Genomic DNA, 14,970 nt, shown 5'->3' with positions numbered 1-14,970 from the left:
CTGATCTGGACCACCCTTTGAGGAGCATTAATTTAAAGGCAAACAAGACCTGTAATGAATTTTTCTAGAAGGAAAGGCGATTCTAGCTTCGTTTCCCTAGTGACAGCCATCTCTGTGTTGCAGGGATGGAAAGGTTTCAAACGCGGGCTAGAAGCTTCTGCCAGTGCAGGTTCGGTTGGCCTCACTGTCTCCTTTGGCACGTGTGCAGCCCAGGGCACCCCTGGTGCTGACTCTGCTCTGGGCAGGGACCCGCGGAACCAAGCATCCATCTCGCCCGAGCGGCAGAAGTTCTTCTGTCTTGGCCATTCCCTGACGAAGCAAGGCAGCCCATCTGGTCAGCGGTTCGGATGCCACGTTGGAGGCTGCTGCTTACTGGGGATGCAGTCACCAGACAGAACTGAATAAGTCAATAAGTAAGCAAGGAAATAAATAAAAGCAGGAGGCAAAAAGCAGATCCAAATTATTCCTCAAAGACTGCTTCCCCAAACTGAAATCACATCAGGATGGCTGGAGTGCAGTTGTTTTATTGAATGACACAGGCCTCTTGTCCCCCTGGGAAGTCTAAAAACTGCTTTTTTGGCCTGCCCGAGATCGCTGAATGAGCTAATACAGGACACATTGTCTGCTGAGCCTGCAGAGTTTTCGAGCAAAAATTTTATCATTCCATAGACTGATTGTGCTTGCCTGGAATAAGGAACAAAATGTTTGAGACCTCTCAAGGGCATTTGATGAATCTAACTCTAATTCAAAGGGACTAATAGATTATTGATTTAAGCAGGATGACAGTGAACAGATCAATGGCCAAGCACTGTGTAGCTCTCTTAAATACCAACAATGGCTAGCGAGAGGGGAGCCCCGGGCTGTCCCCCTCCCTTGTCTCCCACTGTCTTTACTGGTGGTGGTCGGAGGGGAGGACAAAAGGGGAGGAGGAGCACTAATAAACTTTGCCAAAGTATATTTTTACTGAAAAGTCTAGAGGTTGCATTGAAGCACAAATCTGCTTTTATATTGATGCCATATCCTGGTTGTAATTCTAGAACTTGTCTTGACGTGTTTGCTTAAGGCTAGCTTTGGCATTCAACCATACCACCGAGATTTGCTTTTCTGTTTTGCTTTGCATTGTTCTCTGTGGTATAGGCCACACAAAGGAAATACAGGACCATAGATTATCAACTTGGAGGGGGTATTTGAATATCTATAGCACCGACATTGAATTCTTTGCCACTGGTGGGACCGTTTTTTTTCTGAAGATGATTATTTCTTGGCATGTATGAGTCTTTCCTATTTATGTTTGTGTGGGATTCATTTTCGGCATTTTTAAATTACAAATTACAAACCACAACAGAAAGAATTAATTCGTGCTTCAAAACACAGCCTGGTCACCTCCTCTGGGAGGCCTTCTTTGATTTCACTGGGCTCAGTAGGGCTGTTAGCTCTCTTTGTCATTGTACTAGAACCGCCACAATTTGGACTCACCTGGGATTTTTTTTTTTTTAAGTTTATTTATTTTGTGAGAGAGAGAGAGAGAGAGAAAACGAGTGGAGGAGGGGCGGGGGGGGGGGGGCAGAAGATCCCAAGTGGGTTCTGCTTAAAATAGCCCAATGGGAGACTTGAACTCGCAAGCCTGGTCAGATCATGACCTGAGCCACGGTCAGAAGCTTAACTGAGCTATCCCTGTGCCCCAGGATTTCTTTGTTAAACACTGGTACCTAGCTCCCGTTCCCAGATGTTCTGGCATATTAGTTTTGGGATGCAATCTGGACATTAGAATGTTTAAAAGCACCCTAGGTAGTTCTGATGTACAGCTAGCTTTGAGAACCGCTGTATTGTATTCTCATTGTTGGTTTACTTTCCATTAGGCCGAACCATCAAGGCTAAGGGACATTACTGGTGAAATCACCATAGCCTTAATAAAAGTGTAGAGCCATCACTATTGATTGCTTACAATGGAACATTTCCTTTCACGGCAACTGTTCAGGAAAAACGTGCTGAATTCATTCATTTATTATAAGTGATTCTGATCTGTAGAAGAAGACTTTTACCAAACTTTGTGAAATGTTTTGGGGTTGGTGAGGTCTCTCCCCTTTTCAAAAGTGTGCTTTGCCCTGAGTTTTTTGGGTATTAAATTGCCCAACTTCTCTTTCCTCTCTTTGGGAGGGTGAAATGCTGGATTCCCTTTAGGACATGTATTTAAAGTGACATATTTATGGAAATTACCACCCACTTTTGAAATTCAGGGCATAACTCTGACAGCTGAATCCAGCCCTAACAGAATTCTATTTACAACTTTCCTAGACAAGCCAGATTAGCTGTTCTACACGAGCGAGTAGAACGTGGAAACACACACAAATACACACACCACACATTGCTTCTGGGGAGAGCACAGTGCAGGCTTGATCACGGTGGTGACGACACAGCTCTGTCAGCGTTGTTGAAGCAGTCGGGTGGAGGTGAAGCCATACAAATAAAATCTGGGAGTTTGGGGAGGCATTTAGGGAAGGACTCGCTCACGTTGATGTATTAGGAGTGACACAGCCTTTCTTGAAGTCAGTTTGTCAACGTGAATTAAAAACTAACAAAATATTGTGAAACAACCATACCTTTTGAGCTGGTAATTCCACTTCTGAGAATTGATCTGCCACAGGCATGTGCTGAGATTAGCTACAAAGAGGTTCATCATAATGGAATGTTTTGCAGGAAAAATATTTATGGACGAGGAAATAAACCCATGACACAGTAAGTTAGAGTCCCAAACAGAATCTACAGTAGAAGTCCACTTTAGTAAACAAGCAAACGAACCAAAATCATTTATATGCATAGAAAAGTGGTCTGGAAGGATATATGCTAAGATGATGACAGCACCTTTCTCTAAGGAGATGGTTTGGGGGAGATGCTCTGCATGTTTGTTTTCTTAGATTGTTAACACAGAGCAGTATATTATTCTGTACTTTGAACAAGTACTGTTTTCTTGTTGATGTCATTATTTCTCATTTGCTTTCAGTGAAGCTGATTAGCTTAGTGTGAGGCCTGCTTTTGCATTTACAGCTTGAGAGCTGATCTGATAAGCTTTAGTGACATCTCAGATGCCAGCCTTTCTGCAGAACACTTGTCACAATAATGCCAAGCTGCCCAGAGTAAGAGCCGTCTTTGTCCCAGATACCTTGCTTCTAACCGGTAGAGACTGTGATATAGATTTATCTACTAGACCTGCGTTACTCTAATGAATTCATTCCAAGAAACTTCTGAATTATGAAAATACTATAATTATAGTTGATTCTACTCCAAAAGGATAATTAATTTTTTTTGAGGAAGCAAATGAGTATATAAAAGCTATTTGATTTGTAATCGGGTTACCTAACAACCTAGAGGGGCTCTTAGTGCTTAGAATAAAGAAAAAAAGAAAAGGGGACAAGTTCATGTATTAATTCAACAAACATTTATCGATTGCCTACCTACTGTGTGCCAGGACCGCTAGGCCTGGAACACAGCTGTAAATGCTGCACGTAGGTAGGTTGGCGTCATGAAACCCATAGTTGGAAGGAAGCAGAGATAGAATATAAAGTTGTACACAAACTTTCTAAATTTGAGTACTAGTTAGAGTTTTACAGAAAATAAAATAATGGGATGTAGCGATCAGGAGTGGGAAGGGGCTTTCTGTAGAAAAGCCATCTCTGAGGAGGTGACATTTGCTCGAAGAGCTCTCCGATTAGGGGAAATGGTTTAAGGGCAGTAGCCTTAAGTTGGTCGGAGAGCTTGGCCTCTTCAAGAGATGGAATAGAAGGCAGGTGTTTAGAAGTCGATAAATGAGAACGATTGAGTTCAGTGATGTTGTTGCTAAGGGGCTGTATCGTGAAGAGCCTTGTGGAACACAGTAATGAGATTGGCTTTGATCTAACTGGTGACTCTTGGAGGGTTCTCGACAAGTAAGGGAAAGGGATTGATTTTAACTTTTTGAACAGTTATCCGACTGCGCATTTGAGGAAGGGATCCTCGGGTAGAAGCGTAGGGGACAGCGAGACCCTTGAGTAGCTAAGGTGAGAGATGATGGTGGTGTGGTAGCAGGATTATAAGATACGAGGGTGGATTCACAGTGTGTGAAGGGGTAGAGTTGCCCCAACTTCCTGAAGGCTTAGCTGTAAGACAATAACGTTGGTAGAATATCTCGTCTGGAAGATTGTGGGTAGTGGAGCAACTGGAAATCTTACTCTCTGGGGAATCTACTGTATATTCTCAAGTAATTTGGAGATTGGAAGATTCTGGAACATTATTCGATGACTTTGGGTGAGTCACTCCCTTCCTCATTCCCACCATACTTCATGAGCACTTTTGCCTGTGATAGGAAATGAGCCAGGTCTTGCTTTGGCTTTGAACATGCATCTGGAGACAAGGGATGGGAGAACCCTCGGATCTTAAATTCGGTGAATTCCTATTAACCATGGAATTTGGGTGGTTAGAAAATGAGATGGGGAATTGTGGTTTTTTGTTTGTTTTTGTTTTTGAGAGAGAGCACAAGTGAATGAGGGGCAGAGAGAGGAAGAGAGAGAGAGAAGTGGGGTTCACCCGGGGCTCGTGTTTGACCCAAAGTGGGGCTTGTGTTCTTACCCAAAGCAGGGCTCACGCTCACCTGAAGCGGGACTCGTGCTCACCCGATACGGGGCTTGAAATCACAGACTGTGAGATCATGACCTGAGCTGAAGTCAGATGCTTAAGGACTGAGCCAGCCAAGCACCCCGTGTATTTTAAAATCTATGACTCTCCTGTCATTAGGATAACCCACTGCTTCTCAAACATAAATTGCATGTTCCGCAATCTGAGGGTTTTGTTAAAATGCGGATTCTGCTTCCATAGGCTTGAGCTGGGGCCTGATGGTATGTTTTCTAATAAGATGCTGATGATCTTAGTAGATGGTGATGCTGACTAGAAGGTGATGCTGATGCTGCTGGTCCAAGGACTAGTCTTGGAGTAACAAAGGTCTTACCAATGGTTTTTTTTTTTTTTTAATCTTTATTTATTTTTAAGAGACAGAGCGTGGGCAGGGGAGGGGCAGAGAGAGAGGGAGACACAAAATCAGAAGCAGGCTCCAGACTCTGAGCTGTCAGCCCAGAGCCCCATGTGGGGCCCGAACTCACAGACGGTGAGATCATGACCTGAGCCCGAGTGGGACCCTCAACCCGACTAAGCCACCGGGGCACCCCACCCATATTGTGATTAATGAAGATTCCTTAAGGCTGCACCCTGCAGGCCCTCCCCATATGCTTGCCCAGTAGCTGCTTCTGGCATTTTCTTCGTTTGTCTTAGGAAATTTACTTTTGATTAATTAAGTGAGCAACAGGGTCAAACAAGTCATTGCAGAGACTCTCCGTAAATCGGAAGCGAGGGGCAGCAGAAGAGCTGAAAGAAAGAGCTTCGGGTCTGCAGTGTGAAAATCTGACTTTGGGTCTTGGCTCTAGCGCCGCGCCGTTGATCCGGGACAAATGACTGCGCCGCTCTGAGTTCCTGGTCCTCTGGAGGGTGGCCTGGTGATAAAATCCTCTCCCGCACAGTGCTGTGCTGCGCTGCAAATGAGAGAGGCCTGTGGGCTCTCCCTGTGAACCGCCCAGCTCCGTGTCCCTGTCCCACTGCTGTGCCCACGGTGACAGGTGTTCTTGTGGGCCTATCCTTGCTCGGGTTGTTGCTGAACTTGGGGCCGCGGCCGGGGAGTTCACTGGTGAGAAAGGAATGAACTGACAGATTATCTTTTTTTCTCCCCACCCCCCACCCTCCCACCCCCTCTGCACCACAGCGATTGAAACGCAAAGCACGAGCTCCGAGGAACTGGTCCCCAGCCCTCCGTCTCCGCTTCCTCCCCCTCGTGTGTACAAACCCTGCTTCGTCTGCCAGGACAAATCATCCGGGTACCACTATGGGGTCAGCGCCTGCGAGGGCTGCAAGGTGAGTACCCACAGGCCTCTGCGCCCAGTGTGCGCTCACTCTCCACGTGCTCGGGGTGGGGGCGTGACCTGCTCGGCTCCAGAAACAGGCTGCTTTGCCCTGGGCAATGTCACCCCCACTGTGGCGCGCTGTGTTTATTTGATGGTTTCATTCCTTCCTTCTGTCTCATGAGTTGAAAATTCAGAAACTCCTGCAAATGACTGACTGGGGCCAAATGTTCTAGGGCCCTTAAAATAACATAACAGGTCTTTTCAGGTAACAAGAGCTTTTTGAAGGAGTCCAGAAAAGCATCACCCCGTTTCTCTTTAGAACATGCCGTCTGCTGTCTTTGTAGTTTTATTTTATTTTTAAATATGACTGACAGTCCACTAAATCAACTTGCTGAGAATCCAAGGTTAGAAATTGGGATTTATCTTCTGGCTGTTTCCTCAGCCCTGTGGCCTTTGAATTACAGTTTGATTTTCAGCCTGTAGGGACTTGCTACTGTGTGTGTGTCATAAATTCAGGAGAGCTGGATTTAAAATTCCAGCCTACCGAGTAGGGGAGGCTGAACATGTGTCAGAGAGGATATGGCTGCTTTGAATCAAGTTAGACAATCGCTATGGAGTCTAACAGTCTTAATTGAATGAAAGAGCTTATTTTTTTTTGAGAGAGAGAGAGAGAAAAGAAACAAAGAATGACTTCATAGGCAAATCCAACTCATCCACAGGCCATTTTTCAAAGGAGCTATGGCTGTCTCGAGCTGGCCCTTCCCCCGATATACAGCTTCTTTATGTTCTCTAGGATGGTTGGTCAGATCCGTTCTTTATATGTCTACGTTGGATGATACGTTGTAATTATAAACACGTTGGAATAATATTACAGGTGCTCCCATCGGGTGCTCGGTGGCATTTTGTATTTGGCTTGTCAGAGTTAGTTATTATTTCTGTTTGTACTGGGTAGGCCCTGTCGTGTAACAAACCATCCTATAGCTGAATGAATGGCTTAAAACAACAAGCTTTTGTTTGGCTTATGGTTCTGTAGGTCAGCCCTGCAGTCCAGGTTCCTCTGGGTGGTTCATCTGCTCCCAGCTACGCTCCACTGTGCGTTCCTGGTCAGCTGCAGGTTCGCCAGTTGGCCGTTCTTCTGGGGGTTGCCGAAGGCTCCTGTTGGCTGGGAACTTTGGTCTTTCCCCCATGTGGTCTCTCATGCCTGTAGGGCTAGTACTGGCTTATTTGCACAGGCAGGATTCTGGAAGGACACTCAAGGTCTCCAGAGGCCTAGGCTCAGATGTGACATGCTGTCACTTGTGACACATTCTGTTGGTCAAAGTAAGTCATAAGGCCAGTGATGCTCAGCTGGTAGGAACATAAACTCAGCTTTCTTTCTTTTTTAGCATTTACTCATTTTTGAGAGACAGAGAGCATGAGCGGGGGAGGGGCAGAGAGAGAGAGAGAGAGAGAGAGAGAGAGAGAGAGAGACAGAATCGAAAGCAGGCTTCAGGCTCCGAGCCGTCAGCACAGAGCCCAACTTGGGGCTCCAACTCGTGGACTGGGAGATCATGACCTGAGCTGAAGTCAGACACTTAACCGACTGAGCCACCCAGGTGCCCAATGTAAACTCAACTTTCTAAGGCAAGGAGCTGGAAAGTCTCATTATTAGAGGCAGGAATACAGGGTAAGGAGAAATGGAGTCAGGTTTGCATGCAGTCTAGCGCCCCGAATGCCTATTGTCTGTGACACAAAGTGGATTGGGGCCCTAGCTTGCCTGCACAGTAGCTCACACACAGTGTGGCATATAGTGGGTGCTTAAAGATCTCGGTTGAACAAACACATAAATGTCACTCAGCCCCTGAAAGAAATTATGTGAGGTTTCCCTTCTTTTCAAGTCCTTTGAAAAAACATGTATCATTTTACTGAGTGAGGCTAGTTGGGGGGAATCCACGGAAAACCTAGGAACATCTCTCTACCTCTGGCATTGTGTTGGTTGCTTTAAAGGCATGTCCTTTCCTCCAGTAGCTTCGGATAAGGTGGTCAGGCAAGTTCACACAGCAGCCAGTTGGCAGCTGGGTGAAAAGCGAAACGTTTGCGCGTCCAGTGGTCACTTTTATTGTTGGTTGCTAGCTGACCCCGCTTCGCCTTGTCCTGAGATTTGGGACATCTGTGGCAGAACACCAGTTCACTCTGTCCGCTGGTTTGGCAATACGTAAATAAACCCTTTCCTAACGACCGTTTGAAAGTTAGAAGGCACTCCTTTATTTAAAAAAAAAAATGTTAAGTCATGTCCTGTCCAGAAATCTGAATGCGGTATGTTGTAACCCAGCTTACCTGCTCCCATTATGTCCTGGGAAAAGAAATGATCCAGCGTCTGTCTTCCCCAGCAGATTTCAGGCCCTACACATTAAACTCTTTCACAATCCGCACGGTACACCCTGTTTTCATCAGCTCTTAGTCAGCTAATTCCCCAACCTCTTGTCGTAATTTTGGATTCTGACTCTTTTTAGGAAAAACCCCAACAAAAACTAAACCCCGGACCAGCGCAGGCAACTTTTGATAAGTTTGGTTCCGCTGTTGAGAGGGCTGTTATGGCACAGCTTTTTCACAGAGTGAAAGCCCAAGAAGGCTGGGCAGCCACTCGTTGAATTTGAGGGGATTTGCCTGGTGGGTTTTGTCGAGCTCTGAAAACGCGGGCTGCCTTTCCCCTAGGTTGTCGAGAAAGACTGTGTTTTGGGGCGCCTGGGTGGCTCAGTCGGTTAAGTGCCTGACTTCGGATCAGCTCATGATCTCACGGTCTGTGAGTTCGAGCCCCGCATCGGGCTCTGTGCTGATGGCTCAGAGCCTGGAGCCTGTTTCAGATTCTGTGTCTCCCTCTCTCTGACCCTCCCCCGTTCATGCTCTGTCTCAAAAGTAAATAAACGTGAAAAAAAAATTAAAAAAAAAAAAAAAAGAAAGAAAGAAAGATTGTGTTTTGGCTCCCTGGGACAACGAATGTCGTGCTAAAATTCACCGAACTGAAAAGCGTAAGTCGAAAGTATAGTGTACAGCCAAAGGAGAAGAAATAACGATTAAGACAAAATTAAAGATAACAGTCATCATTTTTAAAAGCCACTAAACTAAAGTTCATTGTATACAAAAAATGGAAAATTTAAAGCACCATAGGTCTACCCTGGGAGAAAACCTGTGTTAAGTCTATGTTTTTATGAGTATGTGTGTGTTGTTTTGTTTTTTATAAAAATAGAATTTTATGTTGTATGCTGGCTTTAATCTGCTTTTTAAATTTAATAGTCTTTCATGGCCAAAATTTAAACAACTGCCTAGTGTTTACGGTTATAACATTAATGTGGTAATTTATGGCTGTATCGTAATGTCTTTAATGAATTCCCTGTTGTTCAATTAAGGTGTTTGCAGTTTTCTATTATAAATAATAACGTATAGCCTTGAGGTATATCTGTGATCATTTTTTTTTTAGGATAAATTAGTAGGCTTGGAATTTGTAGGTCATTGGCTGCGTACATTTTTAAGGCTTTTGATACAAATTGCCAAAATGCCCTCTAAAAGAGGCCTATCAACTTAATATCTGTGAGTCTGTTAAAAGTTAATCGTATTAGAGACTATCTATTAGGAATCTCTCCCATGTGATGATAAGGTAATGAATCAAGAAACAACTTCTGTCCTGGAATTCTGCCTATGTTTAATTAGGTTGTTTATAAGGGGCCCCATGCATGTTATCATTCGGAGCTAGGAGCAGATACTCCAGGGTCCCTGATCGACCGATAAGGGCTGGCCCATTTTTTGGCTAGAGATCAAAGATCACTGTTCCGGGTTGGGAGCCTCTGCTCTAAAATAGGACTCCCTAACAGAACCGAATTTATGTCTGGAAGAAGTAATGCCCACGGTGGCTTCAGCCTGTCATGACCAGGACGACCTTATTGACTCTTGTTTGGGGAAGAGAACCTTCTTTCTTCTTAGGGAATAGGTGGCAGTCTCAGACTCAGAATTTAATGAATGGGTTGCAGTCGACCTCTGGGAATGGCCAGTGACCACTGTGTTGACACAGCATCACTATGGCAACATAACCGCTAGATGCACCATAGGGATGTCCCGTTCAGGGAATTTCCAGCTGAGCAATGACAGGTTTTTTGCAAGGGACAAAGAGGACATAAAGTGAACGTGTGGTGTGGCCAAAAAGGGTAAGCAATGTAAAGTGATAAAGTTGATTTTCATGTGCCTTTAAGAAACCGTCTGATTGCTCATAGCTAGAATTTATGCATAATTTTGGCCTTCATCATATTTTATATTGATTATGGAGTTGAGAGTGAGAATACCAGCTGGGCTGATATAAATACTATAAATGTAAATACTAACTAGGTATTTGAATCCTAGTTAGTCTACTTGATAGCTTTGTGACCTTGGGCAAGCATCTTTAATTGTCTGCGTCTCTCTCTTCTCATAGGGAAAAATGGAGATAATAATACTGTCTAGTTCATGATATTGTTGGGAGTATAAAATGAGTGACCATAAAGCAAACAGTATCTGGCCCATGGGAAGTGGCCGGTACACTCAATTATGGTTTGTGTTGTCATTAACTTAATAACTTTCACACAGTGATGTAGCATCAGTTATACTCTTAGTATTCTTTCTTGTAATGTTCTTTCAGCCTTTCTCCATTTCTTTATACCAAAAATAAACACCGCCTTTCTCTTTCAAGACTCAGGTTAGGACCCAACCACTCCTTAGAACCTACCCTGATTATTCCAGTAGAGGGGTTGGCAAGTCGTTTCCGTAAGGAGTCAGATAGTAAATATTTTAGGCTTTGAAGGCCGTCTGGTCTCTGTCACAGCCACTCAGCTCTGTCGCGGTAGTATGAAAGGAGCCATAGACAATACGTCAGAGGATGGCCATTGATATGTTTCAATCAAACTTTATTTATAAAAATAAGCAATGGACCACATTTGGCCCTTGGACCTAGTTTCTAGACCTTTGCTAAATACGTGGTGATATGTTCTTTCTTGCAATTTGTAAAAGTCAAAGGCTGGTGGTCCAAAGGACTCATGCCAAAGGTGCCAGGCCAGTTGTTTCTGGTGGACTGTAGGCCCGGGAATGTGGTGCTTCCTTCCCACTTCCTTCAGGAATATTGTTTAACAGAAGTTCATGTCAATTGCCCAGGGCTCCATGATGGGAGCTTCAAGACCTCCGCCTCTCTCTCTCTTTCTCCCTTTCTCTCTCTCTCTGTTTTTACTCTAACCCCTCATTCCCACTCAGCTCCCACTTCTTAGCAGTTTCCTTATAAGTGAGCTGCTTCCAGAAACACCTAGCATCTTACTTTGGAGAGGTTTATGGGATGTATTTTATGAGCTGCTGTATTAGTAAGCTTTTCTTATAACCCACGTGCTTGTTGGCTGAACAGTAGACATGTATTATTTGTCACAATTCTGTGCGGGTTTTCTTGTCTTGGTTCAGGTGGTCTAGGTGGCCTCACATGACAGAATCCTTGGCAGAACGACTGGATCCTCTTCCTGTGTTACCACTCCTCATCCATTAGCCTAGTCTGGATTTGTTCACATGGTGGTGGATGGGTTCCCCATCATAAGAGAGGACAAGCACCAGTGAGCAAACTTCTGGTTGCATCACACTTGCTAACGTCCTATTGGCCAAACAAGTTCCATGGTCAAACCTCAGCCTGAGGGATAGAGAAATAGACTGCACCTTTGAAGAGGAAAAGTGGCCAAGTCACCTTGCAAAAGGGGGGAGTATATTAGAGCTGGAATTTCACTGTATATGGTCTTTTTTTTTTTTTCCCTGAGAGAGCATGACCATGAGCAAGGGAGCGTGCCAGAGAGAGAGAGAGAGAGACAGAGGGAGAGAATCTTATGCAGGCTCCATGCTCAGCATGGAGAGTTCAATCCCACGACCCTGAGATCGTGACCTGAGCCAAAATCAAGAGTTGGACGCTCAACCGATTGAGCCACCCAGGCACCTACCGTCTTCCATTAACTCCTGATTTCATGTGTTAAGTCTCTTCTCACAACTGTATTCACCATTCCATCATCTTTTAGCAGATAATTATTGAACTAAGTTTCAGGGCGTAGGCCAGACCCTGGAGATACAACAGTAAACGCAAGAGAGACGGTCCTCCTGGAACTTCTTGTCTCACACAAATGATGAACAGATGATAAACAATCCAAAGTTGGAAGAAAAGGAACAGAATGGTCTGGTAAACAATAGTGGAGGGATACCTGATTTATTCAGGAGTGAGGGGAGATCTTACGATTGGAAGGAACCAACTGTGTAACAGGGGAAAGCAGTTTAGATCCAAACTGAATCTAGGGCAATTTCTTCTTTCTTTGCTGTATCTGTTACCTTCTCTCGGCCTTAATAAATTTGTGAAATTCTAATTCACAAGTATGAACCCAACCCTACACCAAATATTAAGGTAAAACAGAGTTATTGTACTCATTTCTTATTAGGATGGCTTATGCGGTGTGGGTATTTGTAAGTCGAGGGGTGGGTAGGGGGAGGAGAAAACTGGCGTGTTGAATACCTTCTCTATACCAGGCATTGGGGCGTTTGATACTCTTGGTTCGTTTAATTCTCACAAGAGCACTGTAGGGAGTAGGCTTAAAGATGCCCATTTTACAGATGAGAAAACTGAGGTTCAGAGAGGTAAAGGAACTTGGTTAAGGTCACACAGCTTGTCTTTTTGAAGGCTAGGATTGAAATCTTAGGCCTGTTGGAAAGCACCCCGCTGCTTTAGCTGCAGGGAAACAGCAGGTAGGAAGCGGTGGTAGGTTATGTTCTAGAGTGGGGGTTTCATGGGGTAACAAATTAAAAGCAGGTGGGAGAATACTTAAAAAGAAAAACAACCCTACTGGATCAATCATTTCATAAAAGAAATGGCATTTTTACAACAAAAAGCAAAAAAAGGAAGAGCTTACAAGGCCGGCTTTCCCAAGAAGGGCCGGTCAACAGACAGGACCCACCCTCGGGCACGCTCCCAGATGGTGTTGTGTCCTTGTTCTCTGCTTTGCCCTTGATGAGTGGAAACTTCCCATCCACAAGCTAGCGTTTGGGAGCCACTGTCCAGCCCCCATGGGGAGCCCCTGGGTGCCGCCATGATGGTGAGCCTTCCCCACAAGGGCACAGAGGAAATGCTTGCTTAAGGTCACGCTGGTAGCCTTCTATTTAAAGCAGCCTTTAAGAGTTTAAACTGCACTAGCCCCCTCAGTCCCTCAGGGCTAATTTTGTCCATTTTCTCATCTGCCTTTGTTTTCCTTGCCTCTGAAGAAGGGAGGCCCTCATCTCCACGACAGTGTTCGGCCGCTGGGCTGTTTTTTTCCTGGCAGACAGCAAGTAATATGTTCTGTCACAAAAAGTTTTGCAATCAGGAAGATGGATGTCTGCACTTAATTTTAGAACTTCTATTAAATACTATAAATGTGCTTAGTGATTTTATTTGACTGAGGCCACTTAAAACGACATTGTTTTTTTGTTTTTAATTGGCATGGATAAACACGAGCGGTATGCTCTGTTTGGAGAACATTTCTGGCTTTGCCACACTGATCTTTGCTTCTGTTCAGAGGCCTCCCACAGCATTGGGCCCCAAGAACAACGTAACATGCTAAAGGCAATAGCTAAAACTGAATTATGAAGCTTGCCATCGATTTCATTAAGTTTTCGAACCCTACAAAGTCGGTCCCCTCATAGACCCAAAGAGCCATTCGTATTCAAATCGGCCAATAATGGAGAATTGACTTATTCTGCCATTAATCAGACATCTATTAAACACTTTCTGCGACAAGGCTTAGGTACAGAAAGGAAAGGTTTTATGTATTTTGTTCCCAAAGTTGTATCCCAGTGTGTATAAAGTACGTAGAAAGGTGCTTGTTGAATAATAAGCGCATGGTAAATATTTATGGCCTGAGTGGATAGACAAACAGCGCGTGTACCATGTTCTTTGACCCTTAGGGGGCTTGATGAGCACAGAGGTTGGGCCTCACATCCCTCTGACACATTCAGGGAAGGCTGTAGACAAGAGACGATTTTACAGATGTGTTAGCATTTTCCAGGTGGGGAAGAGGAGAGGAGTGTCTACGGCAAAAGTTGAAGGCAAAGGGACTTGGAATAGCCTGTGAAGAATTAGGTGGAAAAATGGAAACATATTCATTCCGTCGACACTGGTTTTGCTTTGTCCTGTGCAAGCATCTGGGGATCAGCCAGGCATTAAAGACGCTCCAGAAGACTCATTACGTATCATGTCTTCTCCAGAATCCCCCAGTTAGGTCCCCCTCTTTTACATTTGTTATTGTTCTCCTCTGTAGCCGTTACTGGGACTGTAATGAAGTTATTATTTATGGAGCCGTTGGTTTGATACCCTCTTCTTCTTTCAGACTATAAGCTCCAGGAGGGCTGGGACTGGTCTCGGCGCCCAGCACAGTGCTCGTCACATAGTAGGGCTTCGGTGCATGAGTGATTTTTTTTTTTATCACAAATTACTTGTAATTATACAGTAATTGATACAGTAATAAATAACATAATCAAGCAGGTATAATTCTGTGGTAACGCACGTATGATTTTATACGTCCTATCTAATATCATAATTGCATCTCATTATATAGGGTTTGTAACGATGCCTTAATGAAAACGCTTATAAATTTTATAAACAGGAAAAGGCCTTTTATGGCCAAAGTGCAGCTCATTTTCTTAGTAATTTCTGCTTTCCACCTCAGAGTTAACCGTTCTCTTCCATACTGTCTTCAAGCAGACTCTTAAGGGCTAGTACCTGTAATGATATACTCAGGAACACTGTGGGCTCTTAGTGCTTTAATGTAAATAAAAATCTCAACATCTAGAAATCTATTTCCGTGTCTAGAAACATTAAGAGAGCTGAAATGGCAATCTGGCTTTTCCTAGTAACAGATCCTACTGAAGGAGAAAACACATTTTTTTCTTCTGGATAAATGTTATTCTAAATTGAGAAATCATTTTGGGTTGAAAAGGCAGAAAAGTCTTTTTTTTTTTTTTCCTGGTGTATGAATAAACAGGAAGTGGAGGGCGAATTTTG

General features: G+C 44.2%; 1 protein-coding gene across 3 annotated transcripts in view; it reads left to right on the top strand.

Moving 5' to 3' along the window:
• RARB (retinoic acid receptor beta) overlaps positions 1-14,970 on the top strand; it is a 171,500-nt gene that overhangs the window by 23,582 nt on the left and 132,948 nt on the right. For all 3 annotated transcript variants that reach the window (XM_030330639.1, XM_030330640.1, XM_030330641.1), the window contains exon 2: positions 5,783-5,931. In XM_030330639.1, the coding sequence (XP_030186499.1) occupies positions 5,783-5,931 (149 nt within the window). The remainder of the gene's footprint in view (positions 1-5,782; positions 5,932-14,970) is intronic.

The sequence above is a fragment of the Lynx canadensis genome, chromosome C2 (assembly GCF_007474595.2).
Source record: "Lynx canadensis isolate LIC74 chromosome C2, mLynCan4.pri.v2, whole genome shotgun sequence".
NCBI classification, from domain to species: Eukaryota; Metazoa; Chordata; class Mammalia; order Carnivora; family Felidae; genus Lynx; species Lynx canadensis.
This window is presented reverse-complemented; position numbering and strand designations above follow the sequence as displayed.